Genomic DNA, 17,091 nt, shown 5'->3' with positions numbered 1-17,091 from the left:
GAGACCAATTTGCAAAAAGTAAGCCAAATACACTTTGTGTTGTTGAAGGCTTTCATGGCTGGAATCACTAGGTTGCTGTAAATTTTCCAGGCTGTATGGCCATGTTCCAGAAGCATTCTGTCCTGATGTTTCACCCACATCTATGGCAGGCAATCTCAAAGGTTGTGAGGTTTGTTAGAAATAAGGCAAGTGGGGTTTATATATCTGTGGAATGTCCAAGGTGGGAGAAAGAACTCTTGTCTGTTTGAGGCAAGTGTGAATGGTGCAATTGGTCACCTTGATTAGCATTTAATAGTCTTGCAGTTTCACAGAATCAATCAGACAAGATTCAATCAGGGCCAGTTAACACCTCCCAACAAAGGATCCTCCCAGGCAGCAACCAGCCAAGTTTTGAAGCTGCAAAGTTATTAAATGCTAGTCAAGATGCCCATTGCAACAGTTTCTTCAGGCAGACAAGAGTTCTTTCTCCCAACCTGGACATTCAATAGATATATAAACCTCACTTGCTTAGTTTCTAATAGATCTCACAACCTCTGAGGATGCCTGCCATAGATGTGGGTGAAACATTAGAAGAGAATGCTTCTGGAACACGGCCAGACAGCCTGGAAAACTCACAGGAAACCAAAGCTCCTTTCATTTTTTACTTCACAGATATCCTTCTGTACTCTCTCTATCCCAATTTCCCCTTTCCTCCAATGTGCTTGAGTTATAATTACTTAACTTCCTAACAGGGTACACATCACTTGTCATATTGCTGATGCTCCCTGACTTCACTGGCACTGGCAGGGAAAAATGTCCATTCTTGGAGCGACCATATTGGGAGTGTCTTGGAGCAGGTTAACTTACAGATGTGGGCAGAGATGTATTCCCCAAATCCCAAAGCCAGCTGCCTATCTCTATGCGTAACCCCCCCTACCCAGTGTTAGGGAGTGGCCTGAAAGCCACAATCTAAACTGGGTGAAGATGATGGCAGGGGAGCTCCAGCATGACCTTCAGTGACCCCTCCAGTCATGATTGGGGCAGCAAAGCCCAGAGGAACCCCCTTCTGCTGCACCCACCATGAGAAGAAGAAACCTCTCATTATCTGCCTGTGTTGTGGTGAGCCTGACACATGGCTTCACTTTGGGAAAATCAGGAATTCCTATCCTCGTTATGGTACACTGAGCTGTCCCCTCTGTGCAACCCAGCTATAGCACGCAAGAAGCAACCGAGGACAAGTAGAGGGCTAAGCATGTGTGCCTGCAGGCATGTACATATTTATGTGCAATTGCACCAGTGCAGTCATGTGTAACTGTGAATCTCACATGAAGAAAGTCACAGTCTCCCATGATACAATCAATAGTCATTCAAGAATGAAGACATTTTGAGGGTTATTTTGGAAATACAACTTAAGCATCCCTTATTTGGAATTCCAAAATCCAAAAGACTCGCAAATCCAAAATTGTACATATGGGTGGCTAAGATAGTATAATAGTGTATTGTCGAAGGCATTCATGGCCGGAATCACTGGGTTGTTGCAGGTTTTTTCGGGCTATATGGCCATGGTCTAGAGGCATTTTCTCCTGACGTTTCGCCTGAATCTATGGTAAGCATCCTCAGAGGTAGTGAGGATGCTTGCCATAGATGCAGGTGAAATGTCAGGAGAAAATGCCTCTAGACCATGGTCATATAGCCCCAAAAAACCTACAACAACTCATAGTATAATAACTTTGCTTTTTGATGCTTCAGGATACACAAACTATTATTTTTTAAACTGTATAAAATTGCCTTCACGTTGTGTATAGTGTCAGAGTTTTATATTGTCTAGGTCATTTCCAAAATGAAAAATGGGTAAGTGATTGTAAGAATCATGTCCAATCATTGTATGGCCAGCAACAATCAAGCCACTTGTGGAAGTTGAAGTACTACTAATAGAGACTAAGTACATTGTGTTACTCGAGGCTAGAAATAGGTTGGAGAAAGGTTGAAGATTGGTGAGAGAGTTTGGAGCCCAAGGCTGGAGCTGCTGGAGGTGTATTATTGCTACAACATCTGAAGAACAAGACTGTGGCATCTTATCTGGAGATAAGGACTTTGTGTTTACAAGCCATCATGTGGAAGCAGCTTAATATTCTAAGGACACTGCTTTATTTGTGAATACCTTCATATAAATATTTCTTTGCTAAAAGACAGCTTGTTTTTGTTGGGTTTTTCCTCCTTGGACGAAGGGCACAACTTCCGCAGAAGGGGTTGAATGTTTGGAACCCCAGCTGCGACATATAGAAGGTATATATGAAATTTAAATGAATTTTGTGTTTCATCTAGGGTCCCATATCCAAGATATCATATCTCATTATATGTATGTGTGTGTGTGTGTGTGTGTGTGTGTGTGTGTGTGTGTATGTGTATGTGTGTATCAGTATTACAATTTGGGTTTGTTTTTTTGTAATGGAAGATCCAAAAGATGTGGTCCCAAAACATTTCAGATAAGGGATACTCAACTGCACCACCAATACACTGTTGTTACCTGTTGTTACTGAAAAGCTCAGAGGTTACTGGACAAACCAATATGTATAAATAAATGTCTTTTGAAGCCTGTGGTGCATTGCACTTAAAGTGCATAGGGTTTCATAGGCGCTTAGATTCAGATTCTGTAATTTTTACTCACCCCACAGTATAAGGCTCTCTAAACAAAAATTGGCAAATACCCTTGGGTCTTCTTAGCAAACTGAACCCATGGAAATGACACAGGTATGACCATTCTCAATGACCAGGGACTATGTAAGATTACAAAAACACAAAAAGGATGCTTGAAGAAGTAGAGTTTATCAGAAGTGCAAGAGAGTTTTTGTAAGATTTAACTACATACATGGAGAGCTCTTTAGTGGATAGATCACAGTCCAGGCATCCAAGAGCAACAAAAAAAGCTCTGCTGATTTCATCAAAAGCAATATTAAAGACTTTCAAGTGCAGGCGTTTGCCAGATTTTTGCAACAAGGAACAATGTAGAACATTTGTGATGAAGAATGCCATAGAAATGTCACTGGCTGAGCTACTCAATTTGAGCTCTTCTCAGCTATGTGCAAAGTTATATAAAGTCCCTGGCGCCCTCTGCTGATGAGGAGCAAATTCTGTGCAAAGAGTAAGATGAAACAGAATGAGAATCAAAGGCCTGACATTAATTTATTCATATCAGGAAAATGATTAAAAGGGCATGGGAAAGAATATTCAAGAAGATATGACCCCATGCTGACATTCTTAGAAGGAAACTGATGGAAGACAGTTTAACATTTGTATTGTCGAAGGCTTTCATGGCTGGAATCACTCAGTTCTTGTGGGTTTTTTCGGGCTATATGGCCATGTTCTAGAGGCATTTCTCCTGACGTTTCGCCTGCATCTATGGCAAGCTTCCTCAGAGGTGAGGTCTGCTGGAGCTGGGAAAAAAAGGGGTTTAACATTTGCTTATGCATTTGGGCATATTTCCCCTATGGAGATGCTTCCAGATGAAACTTTTTCTCTGAAATAATATGTCTAAATAATGTTGCCTTCTGTTGGTAATTTCCCCGTTTTTCCTCCTTTTTTCAGGTGTCTTTCTTCAATCAGAGCAACAAGAAAAGATGAAATAGTTATGCAATGCATTTTCATTGCAAGCAGCAACCTCTACAGCAGGCATGGACAAACCTTAGCCCACCAGCTGTTTTGGACTCCAACTCCCACAATTCCTAACAGCCTCAGACCCTTTCATTTTTCCCTCAACTGCTTAAGTAACTGAGGAGGGAAAGGAAGGGGCCTGATGCTGTTAGGAATATTTGGAGTTCAAAACACCTGGATGGCTGAGGTTTGCCCATGCCTGCTCTAGAGTCTTTTCACATCTTACTGTGAGTTGACTATAACTACTCAAATACATTGTGTTGAACTGAGCCTAAGAAGAGAAAATGCATACATTCAGGTATTTGCTCCTTTTTTGCTGTGCTAATGTTAAGGAATCAAACTTACCTGATTTTTCTGATATGAATTTAAAGGTAAATAAAACAAACACACTTTTTGGACTATAGCTCCCAATCATCTTGGCCACTTGAATCTTAAAGAAATAACCTTCCCAAGCTTTGTACAAAACTTACCACGGAGAGTAAATTATCCCAAGCTCTATCCAGCCCTTCTTGACACTAAATACATCACCATTCAACCCCTGTGCCTGTAGCTCCATAGGAGTTAATTTCTGTTTGCAATAAACACTGCTATCTTAGTCTCTAACACAGATAATTTCCTCACACTTTAGGACATGCTCCCATGATTTTCTAAAGAACCTATAATGGTAGGAAAACCCCACCTTTATATCACTCAGTGAGTAATTAAGTTACTAATGTTTATTTAATGCACTTAACACTTCATTTTTCAACATTGGAAAAGAGGCGCTGCTAGTTTAAATAACTTTATTAATGTAGAGAGAAACGGCAGCCCAAGTTGATGGGAAGCAAGGCAACCATAGGAGTGACTAGTCTGGAAATCTCAGCTCTTCTCTCAGACATAGTAAAGGTCCATTAATACATGAGGCTCAACACACCCCTCCAGGCAATCTGTGCGTGACCCAAGGGCAGAGAAACCTACATAGAGCCAAGCTGCATGAGCTGGCTGTGAGAGAATATCAGGTAACACAATTATCATTTTTCTTTTCAGGAGTTCATGTCAAGGTAAGCAAACAGGGTGTGTGGGGGCCTTTGGGGTCCCATAGCTTGGCACTGATGAGGGGCTATAATCAAGTGCTGGGGACTGTGCTGGACCCCAAGAACTTGGATACAATCTTTTCTGTGGTTCCAAGTTGGCCTGCATCTAGGATCTGTTCCTGGGATTTCTTCCTGGCTGCTCTGTGGCTCCAAGCTAGGCCAGTTTTATTCCGCTCATCCCCATCAGGGCTCGATGACATTTGCTATTTCTGGGATTTGTGGCTGGTGGAGTACATTCTTCTTCTGTGCAACCTGTGCCATCCATGTCTAGTGTCCTCCCTTTGGTTCTTCAAATGCACAGGCTGAGCTCTTTGCGCACTGTGCACTTCCGGCATTGCACCACACAGCACCAGTGAAAACGGCAAAGGCAGTTCTCTTCCAGCAGCAGTGTCTCATCCCGGTGACCACGTCCACAACACAGCAAGTCACATCCACTCATGTCCAGGGCAGTGCTGTTACATACCCGCCCACGTGTGCCCAATGAACCTGTCTTGCGGTTAGCAACACAGAAATCAGGTGAGTCGGCAGAGTAGATGAGGTCCTGTCGGTCTGGTGGCTTGATGTTCCGGCCCACAGGAATGAGTGTTTTGCCATCATTACCCCCCATTACTTTGAAAGCCCCATTAAAACGTTCAAGCAAGCGGTCTCCCACCTCCCGGAAAGGGGGCATCTTTTTCCAGCAGGTACGTAGGGCACAGGAACCTGAAAGTCCATGACACTTGCACTCTGTCCGCATGTGGTCCTTCACTGCCTGCAAAGAGGAAAAGAGACAGCCACTGGAGAAATCTATTTGTATCTCTAATAACACTCTGCTATAAGGAGATCATTAAAACATTCAATGCAATCAAGAAGTGAGAGGAAAATGCCAAAAAAGCCTAAAAGAGAAAGTTTGGAGGCATCCTGCTCCAAAGAGTGACAAGATCTGGTCACTATTTGTCACCACTACCAAGACTTATCTAAGTATGGCAAGGAAATATTTATAAGAGCACAAAATGAGCTACACTGATGGGATCAGATCAAAGGTGGATCCAGTGGAGCATTTTGTTTACAGTAGAGCTATTCAGTTGCTTATGGGAAACTCACAAGAAAATATTAACTATATAACAGTGCACGCACACACTTGCACTGGATGTGTACAAAGAACCAAGGGGAACTCTAAAGAAATACATTTAAATGGATTCCCAGCTAAAACTTCTGGCATTTATGGCCTTAGACTATGATAGCCAACTGGCAGCCCTTCAGGACAATTCCTTCTCCCAAAGGAATTTTATCTTGGTCATACTAAATCTTAATCATGATATGCGTTTTTTTTCAATCCTTAGTTTTGATTTGAAGAAAAAAGACAACTATGAATATGCTTTGATATTCTATAAATAGATTATAATATTGCAATCTTGACTGTGTTTGATTAAAGGAAAGGCTACCTTTTATAGTGCATTTTTATTCCTTGGCCTCTTGAGCTGAATTTTTTTTTTTTTAGTATCAATTCCATCTGTGTTTTGAAGCCTTAGAGTAAAATGCCAGCCAGGCAACCTATGAGAGAAATTACATAAATCTAACCTGCAGGGCAATATGTGGGGAATTAATGTTCCAAAAATGTGTGCGTGTGTGTTGCTTCTGAAATCAGGTGATGAAGGAGTTCATATATGAGGAATGAAAAATATGCCATAACCATGCAAATCTATAAACTGTTGTCCACTCCCCACCCAAAATCCTCTCTGAGATATCATATTCTGTCATGTAGCCTGGACCCAATAACTCTTAACCTCTTTTGGAATAAACCTGCCATTAATTTATTGCTTTCAAGATCTGAAGAGATGGGAGCATGGGGAATAGCAATAAAATATAGCATTTATGTTGCAGAATAGTAGATGATGCTTCATATTTATTATATTTCAAATGCTTAATGCAGAAATATAAAACAATGTTATGATTTGCATATTGCAACAGTATACTTACATATAGGCCAATTAACTAAATCTCCCCAGAGAGTCATCCTCCCACTCTCAGTTACTGCATCACACAAATTCTTTATGCACGTAATCTCATAGATCTGCCTATTTTGGGCATCAGTTCATACACTTATTATCCCTTCCGGCTGTATTAACTTATCTGCACAATTATCTATTGATGGAATGGAAGTGCTTGCTCTGCTGACAATCATGGAATCTTCCTGTTCTGGCAGCTAATATACCTTTTGGTGGCAACTTCAGGATGAGTGCCAGGCTTGATTGTGAGTATGGAAAAGACAGGCAGGGGCAGGAGCAAGAAGCTGCCTTAGGACTGCAGCAAAATTCAGGGAAATTTCAATACAAGCAAACTGGGAAATGTTCCTATGGATGAAAAGAATATGGGGCATCCATGGATGAACAAGGTAGTTAGATTTATGCAAACTTGTAAGCAGGAAGAAGCAAGAACGAAAGCTGCATATATAAACCAGAGTGCCAAATAAAGGTGAGGAATCAGTTTGAAAAGGCAGTTTGTACTCTGATGTGTGGCGCAGACATGATATCACCAGGCTGGAATTGTATGGTGGGAAGTATATCTCAATCTTTCAAAACACGTGTCAAATGATTTCACAGATAGCCAAAGACATATACAACAGGTTATTGGGATGATAGATTTGGCTGCCTGGATCACAAAGGTGAGGGCAAGTGAGGTCAGATTATGGCAACAAAATTGTTGCAGTGACATTCCTGCCCTACTTTTGCCACTCATTGCCCTTGCAGTGATGTTCTCTTTATGTGCCAAATAAACTTTTGCAAAAAAACATGGGCATATGCAACCTTAAACAAGAAAATGACAACTGTAAGAGTTTGGCTGAAGAACAAGAGGAAGTACAATGGCAATTGTGATACCATGTTCTGTCCACTTAGCATACAAAAACATACACAAGTGCCTACACCTGAATTACAGGTAATGCTCCTGATGTTGATGGATGAGAAATGGATGGCCCTCCAGGTGCTGTTATTCTGTAATGCCCACCAGTCCTCACCATTGAGGGCAACTTCAGTGCAACAAAACCTAGAGGACTCAATGCTTGTAGTAATGCCTTGCCCAGGAATTGCAGTAGAATCAGGACATCAGCTGTGGGTTACATTGGAGACATTACTTTGAGCACATGAAGTTGTCTGGAAAGGTGCTGTCAGTGAAAAGTGAGAGAAAATGTGGCAGGCAGCAAAGCAAGTTTGGGACATAAAAATCCAGAAAAGCTACAGGAATTGGGTTGCTGTGAGTTTTCTGGGCTATATGGCCATGTTCCAGAAGCATTCTCTCCTGGCGTTTCACCCACACCTCAACTTCTGAGGATGCCTGCCAGAGAATTCTTCTGGAACATGTCCTTATAGTCCACAAAACTCAAAGCAACCCAGTGATTCTGGCCATGAAAGCCTTCGACAACATGCTAAAGCAGTGGTTCTCAACCTGTTTTTGACTAGGGACCACTTGACCAGGGACCACTTTGACGAGGGACCACTTTAACCAGGGACCACTTTGACCAGAGACCACTTTGACCAGAGACCACTTTGACCAGAGACCACTCTCCAACATTAGTACCAAAAGGGTTATAAACCAGTTTTTGGTCAACTTTAGATTCGGTTTGGTTATTTGGGGTGAATTGGATAGACCAAATTGCATTGGAAAGACCACATCAGCTCTAGTTTCTGATACAGAACGTATGCCATCTAGTAGTTGCAATCTGCTTGCCCACAAAAAACCATATTTAATAATCTAGAGTCATGGACCTTATTTTAGGTCTCATGGCCCACCGGTGGGCTGCAGCTCACAGGCTGGGAACCACTGCGCTAAAGGAATTGATTGCCTGCCCTTAAGTTATTTCTGATTTATGGTGACCCTCAGGTGAACCTATCATTGAGTTCTTTTAGTTAGATTTGGGAGGCGGGGGTGCCTTTGCCTTTAAGCTACAGGAAAAGAGATTCCACCTAAACATTATGAAAAGCTTCCTGATGGTAAGAGCTGTTCAACAATGAAATACATTGCCTGTGAATTTTCTTGCATAGTAGGAGATTGGACTAGGTGGCCTTTTTAGTCTTTTCCAGCCTTTTGTTTCTATGAAACTGCATGTGACTTGCCCAAGATCACCCAGTAGGTTTCCATGGCTGAGTGGGGCTTCAAAGTCTGGGCTCCTGAGACATCGTCCAATGCTCAAACTATTACACCACACTGCCTTATCCATTAAAAACAGGGAGGATTGTCTGTGGGGAAAGGATTTCTGATACTCAAACAGGAAGGAGCTGGGAGTCTACCTTACCAGACGTCCTGCTTCATTGTTGTGCAGGTCTATAAGGGTTCGGATGTCACTCTTGCCACGTTTGCGCTTAGCATCCATGAACTGGCGGGACTTCTCGTAGCCAAAGTCAACATCATCCCCACAGCCACCCCACTCCCAAGCAGAGCCTTCTGAGCCTGTCAGGGCAGGGGGGAGAGGAGGGCCTCGGCTCCTGGTTGCCTCGCAGCCGCACTGCAGCAGCTCGCCCATACTGCAGGCCTGGGTCACCGCATGGCTCACACCAGCCGCTGTAATGGCATAGACAAAGGCTGTCTCACGGATATCTGTGTGGGATATGAGACAGAGAAAGTTAGAGGCTGAAATGGGTTTTTCAACAACCACCAAACTACATTTGATAAGCAATAAGAAAGGCCATACCATGGCTTGGGAGATTTCTCTTACTGTATTTCCATGTGGATTGCACCTGCTCAATATTTTCTGCCTCCTCCATTTAAGATTTTGTAACAGATGAGAGTGGGCAGGAGAAAACGCCATCTTTTTTCTATAGCTTAGGGTGCATCTAAATTGTGGAATTAACACAATTTGATGCCACTTTATCTGCCATAGCTCAATGCTGGGCAATCCTTGGAGTTGTAGCTTGGCGAGGCACCAGCACTCCTGGGCAGAGACAGCTAAAGCCCTTGTGAAAACTACAGCTCCCATGATGTTGGAGCATTGAGGTATGGTAGTTAATGTGGTTTCTAATTACATTTGTTTATGTATAGATGTACTCTAAATGTAGGAATCTCTTGAACCCCCTCCTCCCTCTGCAGATCTGTGCTGATGGAAAGGAGGCTCAGTCCTCCAGCCTTGACTTCACCCATTTATTTGGAGTTTTGCATTGTAGTCTTACACACTAGAGGAAAAAAATCCACCTTAAATTTGATTTCTGTCTCCTGCAGAATTCTTGGGTTTGTAGTTTAGTGAAGCTTTTAAAGGCTCCTCCCTAAACTACACACCCTAGAATTCTGCAGGAGGCAGAATCCGGATTTAAAGAGAGAGGGGTCCAGGGGACAGTCCCACCTTGTCTCCTGTGCTATGCTAATAATATAATATATTGTATATACAGATAATATTTATAATATTATAATGTAATACAATATACTACTACTAATAATAATAATAATAATATGATATTATAATGATATAGTTTATATTACATGTAATATTACTAATCATATTACAACATAATGGTATAGTACAATATAGTAATATATAATACTGACATTGTACTATGCTAATAATATAATATATTGTATGTATCTATATCTTGTAAGGCGCTCTGAGTCCCCTTTGGGGTGAGAAGGGTGGCATATAAATGTCGTAAATAAATAAATAATAAATAAATTTAAAGTGGATTTTTTCTCTAGTGTGATGAGCTAAAGCAGGGGTCCTCAAATTAAGGCCTGGGGGCCAAATACGGCCCTCCAAGGTCATTTACCTGGCCCTCGCTCAGGGTCAACCTAAGTCTGAAATTACTTGAACGCAAACAACAACAACAATCCTGTCTCATCAGCCAAAAGCAGGCCCACACTTCCCACTGAAATACTGATAAGTTTGTATTTGTTAAAATTGTTCTGAATTGCAGAATTCAAAACGATCTTGACAGATTAGAGAGATGGGCCAAAACTAACAAAATGAAGTTCAACAGTGACAAATGCAAGATACTCCACTTTGGCAGAAAAAATGAAATGCAAAGATACAGAATGGGTGACGCCTGGCTCGAGAGCAGTACGTGTGAAAAAGATCTTGGAGTCCTCGTGGACAACAAGTTAAACATGAGCCAACAATGTGATGTGGCGGCAAAAAAAGCCAATGGGAATGTGTCCAGAGGAGGGCAACTAAAATGATCAAGGGTCTGGAGAACAAGCCCTATGAGGAGCGGCTTAGGGAACTGGGCATGTTTAGCCTGAAGAAGAGAAGGCTGAGAGGAGATATGATAACCATGTATAAATATGTGAGAGGAAGCCACAGGGAGGAGGGAGCAAGCTTGTTTTCTGCTTCCTTGGAGACTAGGACACAGAACAATGGCTTCAAACTACAAGAGAGGAGATTCCATCTGAACATTAGGAAGAACTTCCTGACTGTGGGAGCCGTTCAGCAGTGGAACTCTCTGCCCCGGAGTGTGGTGGAGGCTCCTTCTTTGGAAGCTTTTAAGCAGAGGCTGGATGGCCATTTGTCAGGGGTGATTTGAATGCAATATTCCTGCTTCTTGGCAGGGGGTTGGACTGGATGGCCCATGAGGTCTCTTCCAACTCTTTGATTCTATGATTTGATTCTATGATTCTTCCTTTTAATTATTGTATTGTTTTTAAGTGTTTTTTGCACTACAAATAAGTTATGTGCAGTGTGCATAAGAATTCATTCATGTTTGTTTATTTTTTTTTTAATTATAATCCAGCCTTCCAACAGTTTGAGGGACTGTGACCTGGCCCTCTGTTTAAAAAGTTTGAGGATCCCTGAGCTAAAATATTACGCTTTAAAGAAAGAAGATCACTGGATGCTCCCAGCCGTGCGGAGGGGTCGAGATGGGAATGGCACTGCTGACATCAAGGTGTCACTACACTGCAGAATTAAATATGACAAAGCCCCTCTGCCCTTTGCCTGCCTTCCAAAGTCAGCCACATCTAGGAGGGCAACTCCAGGCTGGAATGCCCCTTCCTTCCCTCCCCGCTTGCCTGCCTGCTTTCTTGATAATCTGGATGCTTCTTGACGGCGGGGCGCCAGTCTCCCCTCCGCCGCGGGACACGAGTTCCAGGCATCCCTGGCCGTGCTGGGACCTGCCACTGCCAAAGGGGGATTCTCCATTCTCCCTCTCTCCGTCTCTCTCTCTCTCTCGCTCTCGCTCTCTTCTCCTGCCGCACCCACCCAGGGCTCCGTCTCTCCTTCCCTCCCTCCCTCCCTCCCTCCCTCAGCCTCCTTGCTTTCTTCAACACTTTGCCAACACTCGCCCTGCGCTTCTTCAGCCACTGCTGAAAAAACAAACGGGCATCTCCCTTCTTTACCTTCCTGAGAAAAATCGGGGAAGCTGGCTGTGGGTTCTGGGAGTTGCAATCCCAAGCCCTCACTTTCCTAGACTTCGCCAGGCTATGGTTTCCCAGTAGTGCACGAATGTGCTGGGCATGTTGCTCTCCACGCCCCCTGTGAAGCTCTTCTGTGCACACTACAGAAGGAGATCACTTTGGCTGGATCTTCACTGCCCTGTATCCCAGGTTCTGATTCCAGTTTATCTGTTTTGAACTAGATTATACAAGGGTTGAATGAAAAGTAATGCTTCCACCTTCATAATGCGGCAGGTACTGGCTTGTTCAGTAGACTCTCCTCTACAGTTCCATTATGGTGGGAAGCCTTAGCATTGAACAGTTGTGTTGTTAAAGTGCGAAGTATGGAACCCTGCGCAGACAGTCAGTCAGTGCGACCTAAGCAACGTGCAGTCATTGAATTCTTGACAGCAGAAGGTGTCACCCCAAAGGAGATTCATCAGAGAATGCAAGCTGTTTATAGTGATTGTGTTGATGTGAATACTGTACGTCATTGGGCGAGTGAGTTTAAAGACATTGAGGTGACACCTGCTGTCAAGAATTCAATGACTGCACATTGCTTAAGTTGCATTGACTGACTGTCTGCGCAGTGTTCCATACTTCACACTTTAACAACACAACCGTTCAATGCTAAGGTTTCCTGCCAAAATGGAACTGTAGAGGAGAGTCTACTGAACAAGCCAGTACCTGCTGCATACCTGTACTGCCATCTGTTGAGGAGTTACAAAGGTGGAGGCATTACTTTTTAATCAACCCTTGTATGAGTCTCAACTTTCTTTGTTATTGTTGTTTATTCATTCAGTCACTTCCAACTCTTGGTGACCTCACGGACCAAGCCCATGCCAGAGCTGCCTGTCGGCCATGGCCACCCCCAGCTCCTTCAAAATCAAGTCATCCATCCATCTTGCCCTTGGTCAGCCCCTCTTCCTTTTTCCTTCCATTTCCCCCAGCATCATTCTCTTTTCCAAGCTTTCTTGACTTCTGATTATGTGGCTAAAATACTTCATCTTTGCCTCTAATATCTTTCCCTCCAGTGAGCAGGCAAATTTTATTTCCTGAAGTGGTTGGATCCTCTTGCGGTCCAAGGCACTCTCAGAATTTTCCTCCAACACCATACTGCAAAATCATCTCTCTTCCTTCGCTCAGCCTTCCTTATGGTCCAGCTCTCGCATACATAGGTTACTATGGGAAATACCATGGCTTTAACTATGAGGTTCTTCATTGCCGATGTGATGTCTCTACGCTCTACTATTTTATCGAGATTGGTCATTGCTCTCCTCCCAAGAAGTAAACATCTTCTGATTTCCTGGCTGCAATCTGCGTCTGCAGTAATCTTTGCACCTAGAAATATAAAGTCTGTCATGTTTCTTCCTCTATTGGTCCACTGCAAGATAATCTGGGAAAAGTTGATAATCTAGGATCACAACCTGGGATATAGGGCAGTGTAGATCCAGCCTAAGACTCCACTTTAACTGCCATGGTTCCATCCCAAGGGATTCTGAGATTTGTGCTTTAGAGCAGGGCTTCTTCAACTTTCTCCACTCACAACCCTTTTTTCCCAGAGAAATATTTATGTGACCCCAGGTATAAAGGTATATAAAATGGATGTAAAAACCAAACATGTATAAATACATGAGGGGAAGTCCTAAAGAGGAGGGGGCGAGCTTGTTTTCTACTGTCCTGGAGACTAGGTCGCAGAACAATGGCTTCATACTACAGCAAAAGAGATTCCACCTGAACTTCCTAACTGTGAGAGTTGTTCAGCAGTGGAACTCTCTGCCCCGGAGTGTGATGGAGGCTCCTTCTTTAGAGACTTTTAACCAGAGGCTGCATGGCCATCTGTCGGGGTGCTTTGAATGTGATTTTCCTTCTTCTTGGCAGGGGGTTGGACTGGATGGCTCACAAGGCCTCTACCAACTCTATGATTCCATGACTTACTGAAAATAAATCCGTAAATCAATATGGGTTATCAGTAAACAAATCAATATGGGGCTGGGCCCTACCTACTTTTTAAGAAGCAGTAGTTTAGGGAGAGGCATTTAAAATTCTCAGACAGAAAGCTGGGTGCCTCTCCAAACTACAAACCCCAGGATTCCTTTAAAAAAAAACAACCCTATTTTTATTCAGAAAACAAGAAAACCTTGCAAAAGAACAATGAAAATACAAAAAGAAGCAGATTTTGATAATGTATCTTCCTAAAATTAACTAGCTACAACAGAACCAAATAAAAATTAACACCTCAATACACTTGCCTACATTAGCATAGGTAAACTAACTGTACTAACTAGCAAACACAAAAATGCAGAAACAAGTCACTGTCTGCTGATTCCCCCCCCCCTTATTTTTCTAGTGCTATATAAATAACCACACTTCTACTTATCTAATCCATAAATCCTACAACTGACATTTTTCCCACTATTGTGAAAAAGTGAAAAACAATTCCGAATCTTTCTTGAAGTGGATCAAATATCTCTCCTTAATTAAACCCCAGGATTTCCATAGGATGAAGCCATGGTAGTTGAAGTGGAATACTAGTGCTATAACTGTGTAATGTGGAAGGGCCTTTCATTTCTCCTTTTCCATACTATATCTTTAGTGTATTGTCAAAGGCCTTCATGGCTGGAATCACTAGATTGCTGAGAGTATGTCAGTTTTATTTATTTATTTATTTCATTCACTTATACCCCGCCCTTCTCACCCCGGGGGGGACTCAGGGCGGCTTACAGGGGAGGGCACAATTAGATGCCCGAACACACAACAAGTAATACAAAAATAACAATTCAACACTTAAATTAAAACATCAGTACATAGTAAAATCCTAAAAACCTAAAACAATCTCATGTCAGGGTCCATATATCAGAGTCCATAAGTCCGTTCCACTCCGTTTGTCTTTGTCTATTTCCAGGTCCTTAAGTTAATTATCAGAGTGACCAAAAGCTTGGTCCCACATCCAGGTCTTTAGTCTTTTCCTAAATGCTAGGAGGGAGGTCGCCGATCTAATCTCCCCGGGGAGTGAGTTCCATAGGCGGGGGGCCGCCACTGAGAAGGCCCTGCTCCTCGTCCCCGCCAGCCTCGCTTGAGAGACTGGCGGGGTCGAGAGCAGGGCCTCCCCAGAAGATCTTAAACTTCGAGGTGGGATGTAGAGGGAGATCCGTTCGGACAAATACACTGGGCCGGAGCCGTATAGGGTTTTATAGGTCAAGACCAGCACTTTAAATTCTGCTCGGAATTGGATTGGCAGCCAGTGGAGCTGACGCAACAGGGGGGTGGTGTGCTCCCTGTACATCGCTCCGGTGAGCAACCTGGCTGCTTCTCGCTGGACTAGTTGTAGTTTCCGAGCAGTCTTTAAAGGCAACCCCACGTAGAGTGCGTTGCAGTAATCCAGCCGGGATGTGACGAGAGCGTGGACCACCGTGGCCAGATCCGACTTCCCAAGGTACGGGCGCAGCTGGCGCACAAGTTTTAATTGTGCGAAAGCTCTCCCGGCCACCGCTGAGACCTGGGGTTCCAGGCTCAGCGGTGAGTCCAGGATCACTCCCAAGCTGCGAACCTGCGTCTTCAGGGGGAGTGTAACCCCGTCTAACACAGGCTGTAACCCTATACCCTGTTCGGCCTTCCGACTGACCAGTAGGACCTCTGTCTTGTCTGGATTCAATTTCAATTTGTTAGCTCTCATCCAGTCCGATACAGCGGCTAAACACCGGTTCAAGGTCTGGACAGCCTCCTTGGTGACAGGTGAGAAGGAGTGACAGATTTGGACGTCATCTGCATAGAGTTTTCCAGGCTGTATGGCCATGTTCCAGAAGCATTATCTCCTGACATTTCACCCACATCTAAGACAGGCTCCTCAGAGGTTGTGAGGTCTGTTGGAAACTAGGCAAATGAGATTCATATATCTGTGGAATGTCCAGGGTGGGAGAAATAACTCTTGCCTGCTTGAGGCAATTGTGGCCTTGGCCAATTGCAGCATTCACACTTGCCTCAAGCAGACAAGAGTTCTTTCTCCCACTCTGGACATTCCACAGATATATAAACCCCACTTGTTTAGTTTCCAACACACCTCACAACCCCTGAGGATGCCTGCCATAGATGTGGGTGAAATGTCAGGAGAGAATGCCTCTGCAACATGGCCATACAACCTGGAAAACCGACAGCAACCCATGTTGCCCCATGTCCCTTTACTCTGTTTCTGCTAAGGTGTTTACCCACCCATGGATGTAATTATTAACATAGTCATGTTAATGTTGAAGAATAAAACCAGCATGTACTACAGGGGCTCACTTGCAACTGGACTATCACTTTTGCCTGTTTCACTATGTTTGGATTCCTCTTATTGGTGGGATAGCTGACAAGGAAGGAGAAAGTTCTTGGTTCTTCCACCTGCCTGGCCCTTTTGAACCTGTTATTTGAAGGCCAAAAACACCCACTCGGAAATATTGAAAGATGGCATTACTTGGCCATTTTAGCAAATCATGGGATGACAATGGAAACATCTGCAGTTCTTGGAACATTATGAGATTTGACACCTCCATGTAGGTGTCCAAAAGTTCTGATACAACACACTAAAGAGATAGTATGGAGAAGGAGAAATAAATTTTTTCACACCAATATTCATTTAATGCATTAATATCCTAAAAGGGATCTTTCCTGTTATTGTTCGCAGGTTCGCAGCTTGGGTGTGATCCTAGATTCATCGCTGAGCCTGGAGCCCCAGGTCTCGGCGGTGACCAGGGGAGCATTTGCACAGCTTAGGCTCGTGTGCCAGCTGCGCCTGTACCTCGGGAAGTCTGACTTGGCCGCGGTAGTCCACGCTATGGTTACATCCCGTTTAGACTACTGCAACGCTCTCTACGTGGGGTTGCCCTTGAAGACGGCCCGGAAGCTTCAACTAGTCCAACGGGTGGCAGCCATGATACTAACAGGAGCGGAATGCAGGGAGCACACAACCCCCTTGTTGTACCAGCTCCACTGGCTGCCGATTTGCTACCGGGCTCAATTCAAGGTGCTGGCGTTGGCCTATAAAGCCCTAAACGGTTCCGGCCCAAGATACCTAACTGAC

At 43.6% G+C, this 17,091-nt stretch overlaps 1 protein-coding gene across 2 annotated transcripts in view; it reads right to left on the bottom strand.

Moving 5' to 3' along the window:
- Positions 1 to 4,398: 4,398 nt before the first annotated feature.
- WNT6 (Wnt family member 6) overlaps positions 4,399 to 17,091 on the bottom strand; it is a 53,410-nt gene continuing 40,717 nt past the window's right edge. For both annotated transcript variants that reach the window (XM_067460652.1, XM_060773245.2), the window contains exons 3-4: positions 8,974 to 9,275; positions 4,399 to 5,454 (exon numbers count right to left, since the gene is read on the bottom strand). In XM_067460652.1, the coding sequence (XP_067316753.1) occupies positions 4,993 to 5,454; positions 8,974 to 9,275 (764 nt within the window). In that variant the 3' untranslated portion in view covers positions 4,399 to 4,992. The remainder of the gene's footprint in view (positions 5,455 to 8,973; positions 9,276 to 17,091) is intronic.

This window comes from Anolis sagrei, chromosome 1 (assembly GCF_037176765.1).
Source record: "Anolis sagrei isolate rAnoSag1 chromosome 1, rAnoSag1.mat, whole genome shotgun sequence".
Lineage (NCBI taxonomy): Eukaryota > Metazoa > Chordata > Lepidosauria > Squamata > Dactyloidae > Anolis > Anolis sagrei.
This window is presented reverse-complemented; position numbering and strand designations above follow the sequence as displayed.